The sequence below is a fragment of the Perca flavescens genome, chromosome 20 (assembly GCF_004354835.1).
Source record: "Perca flavescens isolate YP-PL-M2 chromosome 20, PFLA_1.0, whole genome shotgun sequence".
Classification (NCBI taxonomy): domain Eukaryota; kingdom Metazoa; phylum Chordata; class Actinopteri; order Perciformes; family Percidae; genus Perca; species Perca flavescens.
The window spans coordinates 27,521,638-27,540,016 of NC_041350.1; the positions used below are offsets into that span (position 1 = coordinate 27,521,638).

Sequence of the window (18,379 nt, forward strand, 5' to 3'; positions counted from 1 at the left end):
TCTAATATATTCATAATTTGATAAAGATTTCACTATATGATGTGGTTTGTGCTGTCATTCTAAATAATTGTAATATCTATGTAATATATACCTGTGGAATGTTTTTTTTTTTTTTATTTGGCTGAGTAAATTAAACTCCACCTTAAAAATGAGCTTCTCTAAAGAGCTGGCAGTAAGCTAGATGAAGGACAGACTAGTAATGTACACAACCTCCCCCCACCCACACACACACACACACACACACACACACACACACACACACACCCCCCTTTGCCTCCTTGATGAACACTGACATTTGCTGGAATGACTTAGAAACTAAATATGCACGGGCACAAGAGTCCTTGGTAGAAAAAGGGGGATCACAGCTAAAAGGTGCAGGAATGTAAAGGTTTTAACACTGCACAATGACAGAATTACAAAAAGTACAGCTTTACTTTGCAGTGGCTTAAATGCAGTGTTCTTACCAGCTAATTCACCCACAGGAAAAAAAAAAAAAAAAAAAGTATTTATCAACACAGTGTAAGTATGCAATATTTCCCCAAATGACAGTGTAAAAACACAATGTGAGTGCAAAGTGTCAAACCCCCCCCAAAAAAAATATTGTTCATACTTACATTGTGCCATTACACCTTTCTACGTACTCTACAATGTACACTGGCAGCATTTTTAATTACTTACACAGTATTAGTGAGTACTTTTAGCTTAAAACACAGATGAATACACTTTAGTAAAGATATTGTAATTATATTGATATGGCGTGAGAGGAGAACGTGGAGGTATATATGGCACGGAACAAGCTGACGGGGTCAAACGGAGGTGAAACAGGGAGTTCTGGATGCTCGTGTTCTTCGGTAGAACTTTCCCTCAGAGAGATGCTGTCTGTCCACGTTTGGACAGATTTCCAACAGCTCTCATCTCTCTTTCTCACGCGACTTCCCACATTTCCAGTGCTTCCCCTGTAAGAATGTTCTTATCGGATACAAAAATCCAAACAGTCGGTTATTCTCCTTTTTGCTTCCGTACAGTGTTGCATTGAAAAATATCTTGTTGTTTTTTAATCCTCATTTCCTTTCATTTTCTCAATTCCAGACCCCTTCTTTTTTTGGTGGATCCAGAACTTGTCTCCATCTGTGGCTACATGTGTTGGGCATCCATTATGTCCAAGTATTTCGCCTCAATGATATGAGGAAGCACGTTGTTCCTAAACACAGAGCACAGAGAATCCATGTAAGTCGTTATTTGTTAGACCGGCACTGAGAAAGAAAACCGGAGGAAACAAACCAGCAAACCATCAGAATGTCAGATGTTATCAGACCAGATTTATCACTTCCTTCTCAGCAGTACCAGTGAACAAGAGATGGAATCAACGATATAGTGGTGGCTGATAGAAGCATGGCACAAGAGATCTGGTTGGGAACATGCAGCATATACTGTATTTCAACTACAAAATGATATACTAAAAGGGAAAATCTTCAAGACAAATGATTTTTCCTTTTCTTTTTAATGCAGGAGAACTGCTGCTATTGAGGCAGCACAAACGGCATTAGGCCAGACCTTCCTCCACAGCGCTGTGGAGAAAAACGTGCTCTGGTTTATTTGCATTTCTTTAAACCAATCACAATCGTCTTGGGCGGCGTTAAGCACTGGATGGTGCCATGGTGCCGCGGCAAAATAGCCTTAGGAAGGAACTTGTTTTGGTGGAACGTGTACATTCAAAAGTTGTTTAAGGGCGTTTTCACACATGAAAGTCCGGACCAAGGTTCATGTTTTTGTTACATTGTATACATTTGATCCGGTAAGTTGTGGTTTCACACTGCAGTTTTGCAAGCGCACTAAAGATCTATACGTCACAAACCTACGTCCTGCCATCATCACATACGTGAGCTACGTCTCCAGATACTTCTAACTGATTGGTTTGTTGAAGGGCTTCCTCGTCCTCTCATATCCTCTCTCTGTGTCGGAGTTTTTCCAACTGACTGCTGCTCTCCCCCTACTGACTGCTGCTCTCCCCCTACTGCCTGCTGCTCTCCCCTACTGACTGCTGCTCTCCCCCTACTGACTGCTGCTCTCCCCCTACTGACTGCTGCTCTCCCCCTACTGCCTGCTGCTCTCCCCCTACTGACTGCTGCTCTCCCCCTACTGCCTGCTGCTCCTCTCCCCCTACTGCTGCTCTCCCCCTACTGCCTGCTGCTCTCCCCCTACTGACTGCTGCTCTCCCCCTACTGCCTGCTGCTCCTCTCCCCTACTGCTGCTCTCCCCCTACTGACTGCTGCTCTCCCCCTACTGCCTGCTGCTCCTCTCCCCCTACTGCTGCTCTCCCCCTACTGCCTGCTGCCTCCCCCACTGACTGCTGCTCTCCCCACTGCCTGCTGCTCCTCCCTACTGCCTGCTGCCTCCCCCACAGCCTGCTGCTCTCCCCTACTGCCTGCTGCCTCCCCTACTGACTGCTGCCTCCCCACTGACTGCTGCCTCCCCCACTGACTGCTGCCTCCCCCACTGACTGCTGCCTCCCCCACTGCTCTCCCCCACTGACTGCTGCTCTCCCCACTGACTGCTGCCTCCCCCACTGCCTGCTGCCTCCCCCACTGACTGCTGCCTCCCCCTACTGACTGCTGCCTCCCCCCTACTGACTGCTGCCTCCCCTACTGACTGCTGCTCTCCCCCTACTGACTGCTGCTCCTCTCCCCCTACTGACTGCTGCTCCTCTCCCCCTACTGACTGCTGCTCTCCCTACTGACTGCTGCTCTCCCCCTACTGACTGCTGCTCTCCCCCTACTGCTCTCCCCCTACTGACTGCTGCTTTCCCCCTACTGACTGCTGCTCCTCTCCCCCTACTGACTGCTGCTCTCCCCCTACTGACTGCTGCTCCCCCACTGACTGCTGCTCTCCCCCTACTGCTCTCCCCTACTGACTGCTGCCTCCCCCTACTGACTGCTGCTCTCCCCCTACTGACTGCTGCTCTCCCCCTACTGACTGCTGCTCTCCCCCTACTGCTCTCCCCCTACTGACTGCTGCTCTCCCCCTACTGCCGCGGCCCTTTTTGTTTTGTTGTGATGTTGAGAAGCAAGACACGGGAACTTTCTTTCTGGAGCATTTATTCAGAGACAAACTGAAACCTACGCTGTACATTTACCACTTAACAAATAAACTGCTGATGTATTCTCTGCTCTGATAGCCGACAGCTGTCTTCTCTGAACGCATTCACCGTCACTCTCTCTCACTAAGCACCTTAAAGGAGTAACACAAGGAGAGCCTGCCAGAGCTTCTTGTATTTGGTCCAAAAGTCCGAACCATCCAAAAAATGCTTTCACACTATAAACGAACCGGACCATGGTTCAGTTTGGTCCGGACCGAGACCACCTCTTTTTATCGGACCAAAATTTGGTCTTTTGATCTGGACCGCGGTCCGGGGGAGGTTTCACACCTGTAATTTTGGTTCGGATCAAACTAAAAAGTCCGAAAGTCCGGACCAAACGAGGTATGTGTGAAAACGCCCTTAGTCGTGCAACAGAAAACTCAGATTGGACAGATAGTCTAGCTAGCTGTCTGGATTTACCCTGCAGAGATCTGAGGAGCAGTTAACCATAGTCCTCACAAATCCACCGGAGGTTAGAACGCCGACACAAAGAAAGAGGAAGGTGACGGACATCTGGCCGAAATGAGGGACATCCGGCGGAATTTCAGGCAGCACCGGAGCAATCCCGTAAGTGGAACGTCGTCGATATAGACTAGGACAAATTGTACATGATGGCTGCCCTAAAGCTGCTCTAATCACTCATAGTATATGGATGAAAGGACTAAATGTATGTCTAGGGGATGTATAGGGGCTGCTTAGTTGCAGTAGCTCAGTCGGTAAGAACTTGGTTCAAGTCCCCGTATGGACTAAGTACAGATTGTGGGCACTACCAAGGTACCCTTGAGCAAGGCACTGAACCCCCAACTGCTCGGGGCCCCTTTAATGGGCAGCCCCCTCACTCTGACATCTGTCCGTTAGTGCACGTATAAGGTCCTGTTTGTGCATGTGTGTGTATTTCGGGCCCGTGTGTAATGTGTAACACCAACAGAGTGTAAAAATGTAGTTTCCCCTCGCAGGATTCATAACGCTGTTTTCTTGTAGTGACAGAGAATCACCCAACTCTGCATTTCCCCCTCAGCTCTACGGAGCATGTGAACAAGCTGATTGGTTTGGTTAACTGGTGTCTTTTTGTTTTGATTAGCGCCGTTTCATGATGCAGCTGTTTCTAGCCACTGTACCAGCAGCAAACGGCACACAGACACAGTCAGAGACTAGCTGGTGAACATAGTGGAGCATTTAGCCATAACCAATAGCAAATGTATAAGTTCATATGTCAATGTCGTGTGGCCAATTTGCTGCACTATCCTCAAGTGCCCCGAAAAGGGGATCGGATCCACTAGATGTGTCGACGTGGTTAGATTTAGGCACGAGGAGTTGGGATTGGTTAGGGTAAGGTGTTGGAATAACAGGGTAAGCCAATCTTCTTTCACCTCCGCAACTTTGCTAAAATCAGACCCTCTCCCACACCCCCCGCTGCTGAAAGACTCATTCATGCCTTCATCTCCTCCTTACTGGATTACTGCAACTCACTTCTCCTCGGCATCAGCTCTACCAACATCAACAGACTCCAACTGGTCCAGAACTCAGCCGCCCGACTCATCACCTGCTCCAAATCCTGGCACCACATCACTCCAGTCCTAAAACAACTCCACTGGCTTCCTATCTCCCACCGGATCACCTACAAAATCCTGGTCCTCACCTACAAAGCCATCCACCATCTGGCCCCCCTCGTACCTCACTGACCTCCTCTCCCTGTACCAGCCCTCACGGTCCCTCAGATCCACCTCAGCTGGTCTCTGTATGCAAAAGTCCAACCTCCACAGTTTTGAGGACACAGCATTCTCCGGGGCAGCTGACAGGCTCTGGAACTCCCTCCCCCAAGAGCTCCGCACCTCAGAGTCCCTCACCATCTTCCAGTCTCGCCTCAAGACCCATCTCTTCACCACTGCCTATCCCTAGCCCCACGCCCATCCCCTTTTCATCTGTGCCTGAATCTTGTTTTGTTTGTTTGTCTTTATTATCTATACCCTGTAAAGTGACTTTGAGTTTGTGAAAAGCGCTATATAAATTCAATTTATTATTATTATTATTATTATTATTATTATTATTATTATTATTATTAGAATAAGGCGGGCCACGAGGCACGTCCTTTGACGTTGACACATCTAGCGGATCCGATCTAGCATCTACCCGAAAACGTTTCAATAACAAAAGAGTTAGCCTTAATGAGAGGTGAAGACTATTATAAACAGCAGTTGTCTGGTCTCGGGGTGGATTTTGTAGTTAGAAATATTATTTGGATGCTGTTGACACATTTAGCTCTTCACTGAACAACTTTGTGCCACTGTGACATTCGGAACTGCCAGTTGGTGTGATGTCACCACTGGATCAGGCTTTAATAATGGTATGTAATGTAAAGGTGTGGAAATGAACTCCAACCAGTGTGTTTCAGCAAACTTGGGTATGGTGCTCTGAAAAAACTAACTTTCATAATCATTTGGTTTAAAAAAAGATAAGAAAAGAAGAAGTCACAAAGGTGCTTCACAGACACAAAAATAGGAAAATACTAGTAAGCAATACTAAGTACTGGGTAAATAAAGTTGACTTTATTTAGAGTTGAACAGTTTTTCCAAATGAAAAACATCATTTTTTATTGAATATATTCCACTAGTTTGATGCACCAAAGAAAGTCAAGGACTGCGGTAAATTATTCTGTGAATTTACAAATAACATATATAATGCACAACACCCATCTGCTGTCAGTGCTGCAGCCACTGTTTTCACACATTTGGTTTTGTGCAGATGAACTGCGGCACAAAACATTTGTATCTCGACTGCCAGATGTTTCCAAAAAGAAACACATTAGACCCAAAGGAAATCAATTGAGAAATTAAATTAAGATTAATCAAGAAAACTAGAAATGTCAACTTTATTCCCCCCAGAAGGTAGTGTTTAGAAAGATACGTGGTTTTGACAACAATATAGTGCAAGCATTTTGTGAGAAATAAAGGGGCGAATGCAACAAATTGCAACAGAAACTCTTTCAAGTGATCTAGTCTCATAAAAGTCTTCTCAATAGCATATAACAAGTCCTAAGAGATCTAAGTGGTGGAAACAAAAAAGGATCTTACTCTTCAAAAAAGAAAGCTCTCTCTCTGAAGGGATCCTTTCCATAATGTTGTCAGACACTGAGCCTGTCAGCAGCACAAACAGCCCTTTTAGTGGACAGAGGCTGACAGTGTGTATTTTCCATTGCAGCCCGGTTCGTGGCTGCCGGTTTCAGCTCAATACTCAATACCAAAAGATTTCAAAAGATTTCAAAGATTTTTGTACACATTAGTCACACCAATGCATGGGCAAGTAGGGTCCAAGTTGAAAAATACCAAAAACACCTGTATTTATGCATATTAGCACATATTTAATTAGATGATTCCTTCCTTCGTCTTAATGTCAACTTAATGCTAATATCTGTTAGTCAAAATATTTTCCCTATTCACCCCCCTGCGATGGGGCTGCAATGGGAAACTGTGGCATCACGGATTTCAGTATTTTTCAATACTATCCACCACTTGGCTCTCTTAGGACTTTTTATATGTTATAGAGGAGACTCCCATGAGACTAGATCTGTTGACAGAGTTTTTGTTGCAATTTGTGTGGTGTCATGTTGCATAATGTCTGTACTAATAGAAACACATCCACAGATTCGCCCAGAGAAAGATTCAGGTCAGACACAGCACTTGTTATGTGTGGGCTGCTGAGAGGCATCCGGTTTTAAAGCACTTGAGGAAAACTCATTTTCTGGGACAAAAATGGCTGCAGTCGTACCTGATTGGAATTAGCATGACCATGAACAGAGGGAAGACCATCTTCATGTACGGTATGGGGTACATGCCAAACGTGCAGAGAACCAGCAGCTGCATCATCTGCAGGAAGGTGAAGTAGTGGATCTTCCTCTGGGGCACTTTGCGGATGTAGTGGGTGGGCGGGTAAGACGTCTGCAGGAGGTGAGAGGATCAGGACAGATTAAAAAACAATCTACCCCAAGGTTCTTCTCCTCGCTGTCCTCGAGTCTCCTGCTGTCTTAAAAGAAATGACTCAGGGAAGTGGACAGCCCACACAACTAGAAGAAGTGCACAGCGGCTTTTAGATCATAAATAGCATTTGGCTTTCAGTGGATGTTTTCTTATAAAGTGTATTTATAGCACGCATCCCAAGAACCCCCGGTTAGAAATTGTTCCCTCAATGATGAAACAAACGGCCTCGCAAGATAGATGGAGATCCCAACCTCCCCCCCATGTTGAACCCAAAGTTACGCCCTTGGGTATGAACCTTAACAGCAATCAAAATGACTACACACCTCTGTCAATAAAACTCTTTCTCAATCTTGCTCACTGCCTGCAATAATTTTGGAAACATGACTTATCTGGACCGTATGGACTCAAGACTCCACAGTGGAGGCCTGTAAACGTGTCTCATGAAACAAAAATCATGTATCGTCAAGATTTTATGTTAAGACAGGGATTTTGATCTTGTCATCTACTTCTTTCATGTTGAATATTGTGATGTTGAGGGAAACTCTGCACGTACATCATTCTGCACAGTGAAGCTCAAACATCCAAGTGAAGTAACTATAAGCAAAATACATTTCTGAGGGGAGGGGGGGGAAATATTACATTTTTAATGTAAGGTAACAGTTACCTCTCACTGCCATTTGGAGGCGCCAGTGTGTGAAGTGTACAGTTAAGGGGAAAGTCTTGCTTCCAGTAGCAAGGTTAAATCGGACAAACAGGAGATGAGACACAAGAAAATAGATTCTTGTCGATTTCCTTTTTAAAAAAAAAAAAAAAAAAAAACAAACATTTTGGTAATATATGTATGTTAAGAGGTTCAGCAGGAAGTAAGACGGGTGACAGAACGCATCTTTCTGTGGCTGATACCACACAAGAACAATTATGTTAATTTACTATCTGTAAAGTATTCTGAGTAGATTAAAAGACACACCAAAAAATCATATTTGCAAATATTATTTGACTCATGTGTGGCCCTACAGCACCGGGCACCCAGTCAACCATTTGATCTGCAGAGCCCTGCAATCGACATATGGTTACTCGCACGCACGCACGCACGCGCACACACATACACACACACACACACACACTATTTTCTAAAATAACAATTGTGCTACAACCTGGTACAATGCATCTCTCTTTGTTCTTATGCAAGGTAAATATTTACATTATATATACACACACACACACACACACACACACACACACACACACACACACACACACACACACACACACACACACACACACACACACACACACACACACACACACACACACACACACACACACACACACACACACACACACTCTCTCTCACCTGCTCCTTGAGGAGTAGAGCCATGCGGTCGCACATCTGGTTTCCGTCGATGGAGGTGAGGGCGATGTAGAGGAAGAGGCCGTACAGGACCGGTTTCGGGATCCATTGCAGCGGCAGAGGCAGCAGCAGCACTGACACTCCGATGAAGATGTTGGCAGTCAGAGACGTCAGCCGGGTCTCTTTCACCTGGACGATACTGAGGACACACACACACACACACACACACACACACACACACACACACAATAATAGACACAGTTGAATGGTTACTGGAGAGCACACAATTGTTTTATACAATGCAACAGACAACATTTGTTTCAGGATTTTCTTATCAGCGTTCTTGCAGCTTTTCCACAATTTTCCAGACCAAGTTACTTGGAGTTTGGAGTATACAGTATATAGGAGTTTGAGGGAAACGTATACAGTACAATTTTCTAATCTTGGACTGTTGTGAACAAAGTAATGCTATACCCTGATTTTTGTACCATCTATTTACACCAACCTTTTTTCTTGTGTACCTAAGTTAATAAAGAGGGAACAGAGATTGTAATTGACTTTGATCACACACAATGAAAAACGTCCTGTGTATGTGTGTGTGTGTGTGTGTGGCTGTGCTTAAAATGCCCTCTGCCCTCTGATAGGTGTAATGTTGTGGAGGACAGTGCAATCTAAGCTGACCAATCAGTAGTTTTTCATGATGAAATGTAGAATTAGGTTTTGTCTTGTCTTATGTATTGCACACAGTATAACTGAAACACCAATCCTCGACTTATCCTGTCCAAAGAAGGGTGAAGCCAAGATTTCATTAAATACGTCCGAGAGGTCGCAAGATAATTAGTGGGACAGACAAGAAACAGTCTATTCTTCCTCTAAGCATGCTTTTCTTTTTCTTGACCTTTCTTTACCTCTTCAGGCCTTGGAACATTATTCAAATTAAACAATCTTAGAAGAAAAAATTTGTATTTGGTTGTACAACTCCTATTCGAGGGGAGACATTGCTTCTTCTACCAGGCTTAAACTAAAGGACAGATCAGATAAATATCCACCTGTTTAGACATCTCTGTGTGATTTTACTTTTTTTCTATTGTTGGGTACTTTATGTCTCCTGCTTTATTTTTTATTGTGGAGCACTTCCACAAGGTTCTGCTCAAAGGTGAGCTTAGTTACTTTTAGTAACTAAGATTTTTTTTAATGTTGACACATGGGAAAAGTTTGGAACCACTGCTGTTAATAACCACTTACGCAAATGTTCATAGACAATCAGATATGGAAATTTGGAATATTAAGTTCCACATAATTTTCTTCAATCAATATCTCTAATTAGAGCTCCTGCTCTTATCGAAGATTGTGCCCTATGCCTTCTTTATCACAGTTCTAATCCTGAATATACGCTAACTCTACCTTTGCACATATCTATGTGGCCATAATGATGAACCTAATCATCTTATCTCTTAAAACCCCCCTCCCCTCTTCCACCCGGAGAGAAAATAGTTAGTTACATAGTAATCATGCAATCAGGAAAGAGCAGGATACAGTTAGCCTGCAACACAGAATTACCAGTCACTGCATGCTCTGAGGACGACCTTTAATTAAGCGTCTGATTAGCAGCGGCGGTGAAGGGGCGGGAAACTCACGTCTCATAGAGGTGGCCCCCCTCCACGCGCTGCTCCACGAAAGCCAGCTGGCGCACATGGAGGGTGGAGTGCGGGAAGGCGGCGTGCATCCAGGGCAACCCCAGCACCGACATCAGTATGTTAATGAGCCCAGAGAGCATCAGGTCCCAGTGATACGCCGTGCCCTTGAGCAGCCTGAGGAGCAGCACAACGGTCACACTCGGCATCAACAACACACTGCAGCACGACAACAACAGGCTGAACCACAGCAACTCACCCACACCACACAGAGACCACTGCTGGAAACACACACTTCATACACTCACAGATGGAGATGTAAAAAGAAAGTTACAAACAAGAGCAGTTAGTCAACCCACACGCTCAGTCACACAAACACAAAGGGGATTCTTCTTCTAAGGTTAGCTTCAACATTGCATTGCCAGATCGTCCTCCATTCAAAGTTGTTTTAGTCGTGCAACAGAAAACTCCGATTGGACAGATAGTCTAGCTAGCTGTCTGGATTTACCCTGCAGAGATCTGAGGAGCAGTTAACCACAGTCCTCACAAATCCACTGGAGTTTAGAACGCCGACACAAAGGAAGAGGAAGGTGACGGACATCTGGCTGAAAAGAGGGACATTCTGAAAGTGGAACGTTGTGGATATAGACTACACAAACACAAAGGGCATCGTTCTTCTAGGGTTATCTTCAACACAACCTGAATAAACTCGCTCGTATGTAGGGCTGGGTACCAAATTCAATACTTTTTAGGCACCGACTGAGTTGCTTCCTAGTATCGAGTATCGAAAAATGCCACATCATTCAATACCAAATTTTGACATCCCAAGAGTAAATCTCATCAGCATCAGTGAGCCAATAAGCATGCAGCATGCTTCTACCAAGATCTAATAAAGCTGGTGGTTGGATGTCTAACGTTACACGTCGTAGAGACACACGAAAAACGTTATGCACAGAGACAGGAGCTGAAAAATGAAGGAAAAGATTTGTGTCGTAATGCTTAGCGATGTAATTTCTTTTTGTTAAAAAAGGGGCTCTGCTCCTTCTTTATACCACAAGTGTAATTGCATTTTACCATCTTTAAATAGCTTGTGTTCACCTGTTCTAATTGCTTACGGCCATACCACCCTGAACACGCCCGATCTCGGAAGCTAAGCAGGGTAGGGCCGGGTCAGTACTTGGATGGGAGACTGCCTGGGAATACCCGGTGCTGTAAGCTTTTTATTTCCGTTTTACAACAGCAGGGGCTCTGCTCCTTCTTTATACCACAAATTTATATAATTTTTATCGAAAAAAGTATTGTTCAAGAACCAGTATCATTCAGGAACTGCTGGTATCAAAGTCACGGTATTGGTACCGAAAAAATTTGAACGATACCCAGCACCACTCATATGTCACTTTTTCTTATAATTCTTCTCACACAAGAATATCCATGTAACTACATGTCTCTCATGTTTTCATACAAAGTAAAACATAAAGCAATATGTCAGTGATGAGGACATCGTAAGCCGAGAGTGACATTACAGTTACTTTACATAAAAGAACAACTGCGAGCTTTCTGATGCCATACGTGCTGTGCGTCTTCTCTGTCTCTGCATCTCTACTGCGTACAGCAACCGTTCAGTACAGAAATATCAAACCACTGATTGGACTCATCACCAGCCATGTGTCCTGTGCCTTAAATCCCTCTGGATAGGTCTAACTAAATGGTTATCAAGCCAAAATGTATGAGTTTTAAATTAATTATAAAATAAAAAGATTGCTTAGTGCATGTTTATTTGCATAATAATGACAGATATTTGGAATAAATAATAACAGAAAACAAAGAAGTGATGCTAAAAAAGATCTGTGCAGGTGAAAAAAAAAGTTGATGGCTCGATAAACATCTTTTTTCCAGAACAAATAAAAAAAGAAAAAGATGTCAAGCAAATAAAGCACTAGATAAAAGGATCAAAAAAGAAAAGCAGGAACAGAAATAGCCACAACTTTTTTTCCAGCTTTTGTTCTATTATTAGTGACACATGGTGGGAGATGTAGCAAACGTTTTTTTTTTAAAAACCTGCTTTGTAGAATTACACCACTTACAGCTAATACAAGGCTTTGGATTCTATTCTATTTTATTTAGATAGGTTTGTGTAGAGTAGATTAGATCACAATAGTACAATTTGTAAAACAATATGAAAATAGTGTTGAACAAATCAACTTTCTTGGAAGTCACACGTTTTTATGCATTAGCAGCTACTGTTTTGCCTTCCAGTGAATTCTTCCACGTTCGGAACAGACATTTTGATCCAATTCATTTCTGTCCAACAAATGTGGATGATAAGGGTTGAAAATTCCATCATTATAGATTTTCACTGTTGGGCTGGCTGATGCCTGTTGGCACTAAAGTGGTCTGTCCAATGCAAATGTAGGAGACCGGGGTAAAGGCTCGACATGGTGTTTTGGCTCCGAGGCTTCTTCAGAGCTCCCTGACTGTGACAATTTGACTCAGATGTCAAGTTTCTGGCTCAGTTAATCTTCCCTCCCTAACACACGGGCAAATATCCGGTTTCAGCAGATTCCAAAGGTCCTTGGTGGCTTTTTGAAGGGTCATAGTAAGAATTTAAGCCAGTTAAAGGGTAACTCCTGTTTTTTTCAACCTGGACCCTATTTTCCTATGTTTTTGTGTCTAGGTGACTGATGGGAACAACAATCTTTGACATTGGTCCAGTATTAAGCGAGATCACTGCAGTTGGCAGCGGCGAAACAAGCTACAATATAAGTTAATAGGGCAATTGTCCAGCTTGTATTTACCTTTACAAAAGTGCTTGTTTTGCAATTGACAGGCTCAGCTTAATAGTCTAAGTGTCTGACAACATTATGAAAAGCATTTCTAAGGAGGTCTACCTTTCTGTTAAAGAGTAAGATCCTTTCTTTAAACATAAAAATTGCGTTAGCTAAAGCCACCAGACTCCATGTAAATAAACAGTCATTTTAGCATCGTTTTCCAACAATCACAACTCAAACACAGTTTACTGATTTATATGTGAAAATATGTTGGCTCTACACACGCTAAAAGTATAGATTTTTTAAATAGAGTCTGGTGGTTTTAGTACTAGCGATCTCAGAGCTGTTTCTGGTTAAACAGAAAGTTCTCAAAGAAGTTTAAAAAGGCCTATCCCTGTAGGGATCCTTTCCAAAATGTTGTCAGACACTTAGAGTAATAATCGGAGCCTGTCAGTAGCAAAATAAAGCACTTTTAGTGGACCAAATTGATGATGCACATTTGCCCCATAGGGTTACATAGCAGCCCGGTCTGTGGCTGCCGGTTACAGCGTTCACACTTAATACTGGACCAATTTCAAAGACTGTTGTTCCTATCGGGCAATTACACACATCAATATAGGGAAATAAGTTTAAAAAAAAACGGTAATTACCCTTTAATACACAATAATTAGTATCTCAGATCCCCTTTTGACAGTATGGACAGTTTTTTTAAGTGTATAAAGTCATATACAAGATGAAAATAAATCACACTCGCTTTGTGAAACTCCTTCTGTATATGAACTCATCTTTGCCTCTACCTGTTCTCCGGTGCATTGGTCAGTGAGACAACAATGTTCTGGTCGATGAAGATGAGGAGGGCCAGGAGGAAGCCCAGGCCCATGGCGCTGACCACGTTCATGGCTGACAGACGCTCGAACGGAGCCACGTTGAAGACGGGACGGTCGTGAACTTTAAAGACGGGAACTGTTCACAGAAGAAGAGAAAAAGTTACTGAACTAGAGCTGAAATAGTTAGTCAATAAATCAATTACTCAATCGACAGAAGATAAATGCATAATTTTAGTCATGTTTTAAGCACAAACGCCAAACGTTGGCTGATTGCAGCTTCTCAAATATGTAAGTTAAAATTCTTTTGGTTTTGGGGGTGTTCATTGGACAGAACAACTAATATTTTAGGCAAAACATTGATTAATCGAGGGGTGCCGGGATTGCTCAGTTGGTAGAGCGGGCGCCCATAGATAGAGGTCATTCCCCCTCTCTCTCTCCCCTTTCATTTCTTCAGCTGTCCTGTCAAACAAAAGGTCTAAAAATGCCCAAAAAAAAATCCTAAAAAAATTTATCGAGAAAGTAACCTAGAAAATAAAAATAATCCAATTCATATAATTCTTAAAAAATTGCTATCAGGACATCCCAAACTCTTCAGATTCCATCTTCACAGACGTCATCAAATGTCTCTTAAACTGCTGTGATGACTCACCCAAAAATCGTGCAGGTTTCACCAAGTCAAATTTAAGACTTTTTAAGAACTTTTATAGAGTTTTATCAATGAAATTTAAGACTTACATAACAATAAAAAAAATAAAAAAAACGTTAGCAACTGGCTTTAACCAAGCCTTAAATTTGTTTTTTTTCAAGTCAAGTGTCGCTAATAGCTGAAGAATAAACTCTGTTTTGTGCCTGTGGTACAATCTGAAAGAGACTGGCACCAATAAGACCAAAGCTGATTGGCTGCAATGTAAATTGCATGTTTGTAGTCGTAATACAGCAAATTATATTTGGACTAGCTAAATAAACAACTACAACACCATGGAATCAAAAAGGAGGGCGAATTTCAATGAGCATTTTGAGGTAGTGTTGAATGGACGAAGGGAAATTAAGACCTGTTCAAAACTAATTAACACCTAGAACACAATGCTTCAGCAAATTTAGGACTTTATAAGGCCTGCAATTTTGATTTTGAAATTTTAGACTTTTTTTAAACCCTGTGGAAACCCTGTAAATATCGCATCCCATCACATGCAGCTGAATTTAGTTGGTAAAATTTGGGAAGAAATGACAATGCAATAATGGACCTATTATCTTATGACTTATTGTCTCCGTAGGTAAAGGAACAGAAAATTGGCCAGGCACTTCAATTTAAATTCACTTGAAGGTTTGGCGCTCATCTCTGTGTTTGGGTGTTGACCCCTGGAGAGCAGCTGCTGCCTTGGCAACAATGAATGGAGACTCAAAAATGATGCTAAACAATGGAGGATAGAAAAATGAAAATCTCCAATGTGTTTTGGCCTGTGCCTTGATTAAGAAACATAAAAAGACAATAAAGGCACCAAATAGGGGAGGCCCTGCAGTTAGACAGTCTGTCTTGGAAGTAAACAAGCTATTAATTGGATCCCTTCAGCAGGCTTGGACCAGAGTCCAAATCCCTAAAGTGTAAATACACCCCAAACACCACTGCACTGCCACAAAAAGACAGCCGACTAGCAAACACTAACAGCTTTCTTACTTCATTACTCTCCTTCATTTTTCATATGTAATGCGATGTTGTGAAGCAAACGCTGTGCTTAGATTTGCAGGTTTATTTTAATTATTATTATTTTTTTTTTTTTTTTACAGCAAAGAGCCTCACAACATTACCTAAAGACAAAAAATAACAGGCTTAAGTCTTACAATAAACAACCTTCTATAAGTTCAAACAAATGCTAATACACCTGCAGATGTTAGAAATCAACTATTCTTTTCCCTTAGCCATGTTCGCCCTAGTTAGCAGTACAGAAACACAACTGCTAATCACTTCATAATTCATTAAAATGCTGTGAGAAAACATATATGCCCATGCACGCGGCGTAGAGTTACCATGTGGGAGGAGGTATTTTGGGCATCCAGGGTTTCTGAAATCAAAGTTCTGTATACTTTCTGCATATACCATGGCGATGATGGACAATTGTAGTATTTTTTTCTGTGTGACAAACGTGAAATATCCTGGTTGAACCATCCTTACAAAGTATGAGCTTTTGTCTGTTAGAAAATATCTGGTTCTGTGAAAAAACTTAGCTGGTAGGTAAAAGCCTTTGCACATAAAAAAGTAGGGAGGGAAGTTAACTACAACCCCAAATGTGCATTCTGATCAGAAACATCCAATCACAGAGCCTAGAATTCTGTTGTGTGCATCAGTGAGTGGATGCTAAAGATTGCACTTTTGCACCGCAGCTGGATTCTCGCAACATCACAAGACCACATGAGAATAGTGTGATCACATATCACATGAAAATCCATTTTGTCAAGTAATGCCTTTGCTCCAAAATAATTGATCTAATAATTGCTCCAAAAGCTAAAGAGCTCCATTTTAAGATTTTAAATGGCATGTATCCATCCAGTGAATTGTTACGATAACAATTTGGTATTGAAACCAACAAATGTGTATTCTGTGATGGTACTGAAACTACTGAACATTTAATCTTCCAATGCATTTATTCTGAAGCCTTTTGACTGGATCTACACGGCTGGCTTAAACCCATGGATTTCTCAACTTCAACTCTTCTCGCAAAATGACATTGTTTATGGACTTGTTCTGGCTAATACCAAAGATGACTTTGTTGTCAACAACATGCTCATTCTTGGAAAACTTCAGAGACACAAATCCAAGTATATGAAAATTAAACCTTTTAATATATTTCACCATGAATTTGTTTCCTATTTTTGAAAGTTATTAAAAAAATTTATGCCAGCCCGATGTGCCGGTGATTTGATTTCTCCCTGCAGCTCAGGCTGGAAACCTGTAAGTTTTTCTATCCTGCTTCCGTTACAAATCTGCGGGGACCAATCACAAACTGGCTTATCCATCTGGCGCGCTATTGGCGGGTTTAACACAATGACAGAGAAGCGACGGGCAATCGGCTTTTTGTTTACATTCAACGTGGCGGCCACTGAAGCGCAGCAACCATGGATGTATTAAGAGAATGGCAGCAAGCCGTTGATGCCGCTGTCGCTGCTACGTCACCCATCAGACCAACGATCCGTTGGTCTGATTGGTTGAAGGACTATCCAATTGAGTCATTTGAACTATGCCCGTTGATCACGCCTTTTGTGCAGTAGAAAATCCAGAGCGGACTCCCCAGACTAATGCTCAATCTTTAAAGATTGAGCTTGGTCTGGTGATAGCCAGACTAGTGAAACACTGTCATTTTATTGAAGAGTAAGATTTACAAAAAAAGCTCTAGCTTTATTTTTTCTTGTATTTGTTGTTTTTTCTTTTGGTTCTTGTTTTTTTTGGTATGCACCTGATCCTTTATAATGCTGTGAAGAATTTTGAGCCATATTGTTTGTATATAACCTTTTTAAAAGATGAACTACCAGCTCACCGAACCAATCAGTGTCCTGTGAGGAGCTCCTGGCAGCTAAGGGCGTGGTTTCGGTGTGTGTGGCGGCCGCCACCATTCAAAACAAGAATGGCGGACGTGATAGACTGATGGTTCAACCGTTTACCTGCCAGGTATTTTTCCAAAGAGCCTGCCCTTTCCCACACAGTTTCCATTGACGACTCCTCAGATGGTTCTGTGTTAACAAACCATCTGCCGTTATTTTTAAGAAACCTGATATTACAGCATGCAGCTAACAAAGCATTTTGAATATGCCACAGCTCTGATTTGCGCCTCTGACTAGCTCCTTCGCCATAGCAACAGTGGCTCATGGGTATCTTAGTATTTAGAAGGATCCTCTATACAAAAAAAACAAAACATGATCATTATTCATTAGTTGAAGAGTTGAGATAATTAAAGCTGACATCAATTTACAGTATCATTCAATTATTCAAAAGATTCCTGCATTTTTATGTTGAGAGGATATCATTCAAAGACAATTTAGAAATGGAAATTCAGAGTGGGAAGAAACTTTTCGTCTAACATCTAACATCAGCTAACATCCCTTTTCTCTTTGCAACTCTATGGAATACCAAGGCCATGGAAAAAAGGGTCATGACAAAACATCTTAATGAGTTAGTGTTTAACACTACTTCGGTAAAATATCTATGATGTCCACATTTTTATAATGCATTAAATCTGCAAATATAAAATATATAAATCAGAGACATTGCTTATTTCAAATAACCAGTGTGTGTGATTTGATCTTGATAATGATCATTAAAGTTAAGTAAAGAGTCAAGAATTTTGACTTCAGAGTGTTGTTTGTCGAACCTCTCTATAAAATAATATTGTGGTGACGTTTGTTGCAGGCCAATATTCCCACACTATGATTAGACTGTATAGTTTAGTATGAAAAACTCTCTAGCATCTGGTGAAGCAACACATAATACTAACGTTCAATGTCACTGAAAAGGTAGGAGCCGATGAAGGAGAAGAGGAGCACTGAGATGGGCAGGGCGCAGTCCGACAGCACCTCCCTCACTTTGGCATGCAGGAACGGGCTGAAAGAGAAGGGGGGGGTACAATTACTGTGGACAAGAAAAGGACAATGGCTGCATTCCTGACACTGCTTAAGTACCTCGGTCCGCCTTTTGCTTAC

The 18,379-nt window shown here is 42.2% G+C and overlaps 1 protein-coding gene and 1 pseudogene across 4 annotated transcripts in view; one reads left to right on the plus strand and one right to left on the minus strand.

Moving 5' to 3' along the window:
• Nucleotides 1-237: 237 nt before the first annotated feature.
• Nucleotides 238-18,379, minus strand: part of slc4a11 (solute carrier family 4 member 11) — a 146,262-nt gene continuing 128,120 nt past the window's right edge. For all 4 annotated transcript variants that reach the window (XM_028565928.1, XM_028565930.1, XM_028565931.1 and 1 more), the window contains exons 15-20: nucleotides 18,175-18,281; nucleotides 13,661-13,826; nucleotides 10,099-10,272; nucleotides 8,465-8,660; nucleotides 6,902-7,071; nucleotides 238-1,201 (exon numbers count right to left, since the gene is read on the minus strand). In XM_028565928.1, coding sequence (XP_028421729.1) covers nucleotides 1,135-1,201; nucleotides 6,902-7,071; nucleotides 8,465-8,660; nucleotides 10,099-10,272; nucleotides 13,661-13,826; nucleotides 18,175-18,281 — 880 coding nt within the window. In that variant the 3' untranslated portion in view covers nucleotides 238-1,134. The remainder of the gene's footprint in view (nucleotides 1,202-6,901; nucleotides 7,072-8,464; nucleotides 8,661-10,098; nucleotides 10,273-13,660; nucleotides 13,827-18,174; nucleotides 18,282-18,379) is intronic.
• LOC114547477 (uncharacterized) lies at nucleotides 11,205-11,313 on the plus strand (annotated as a pseudogene).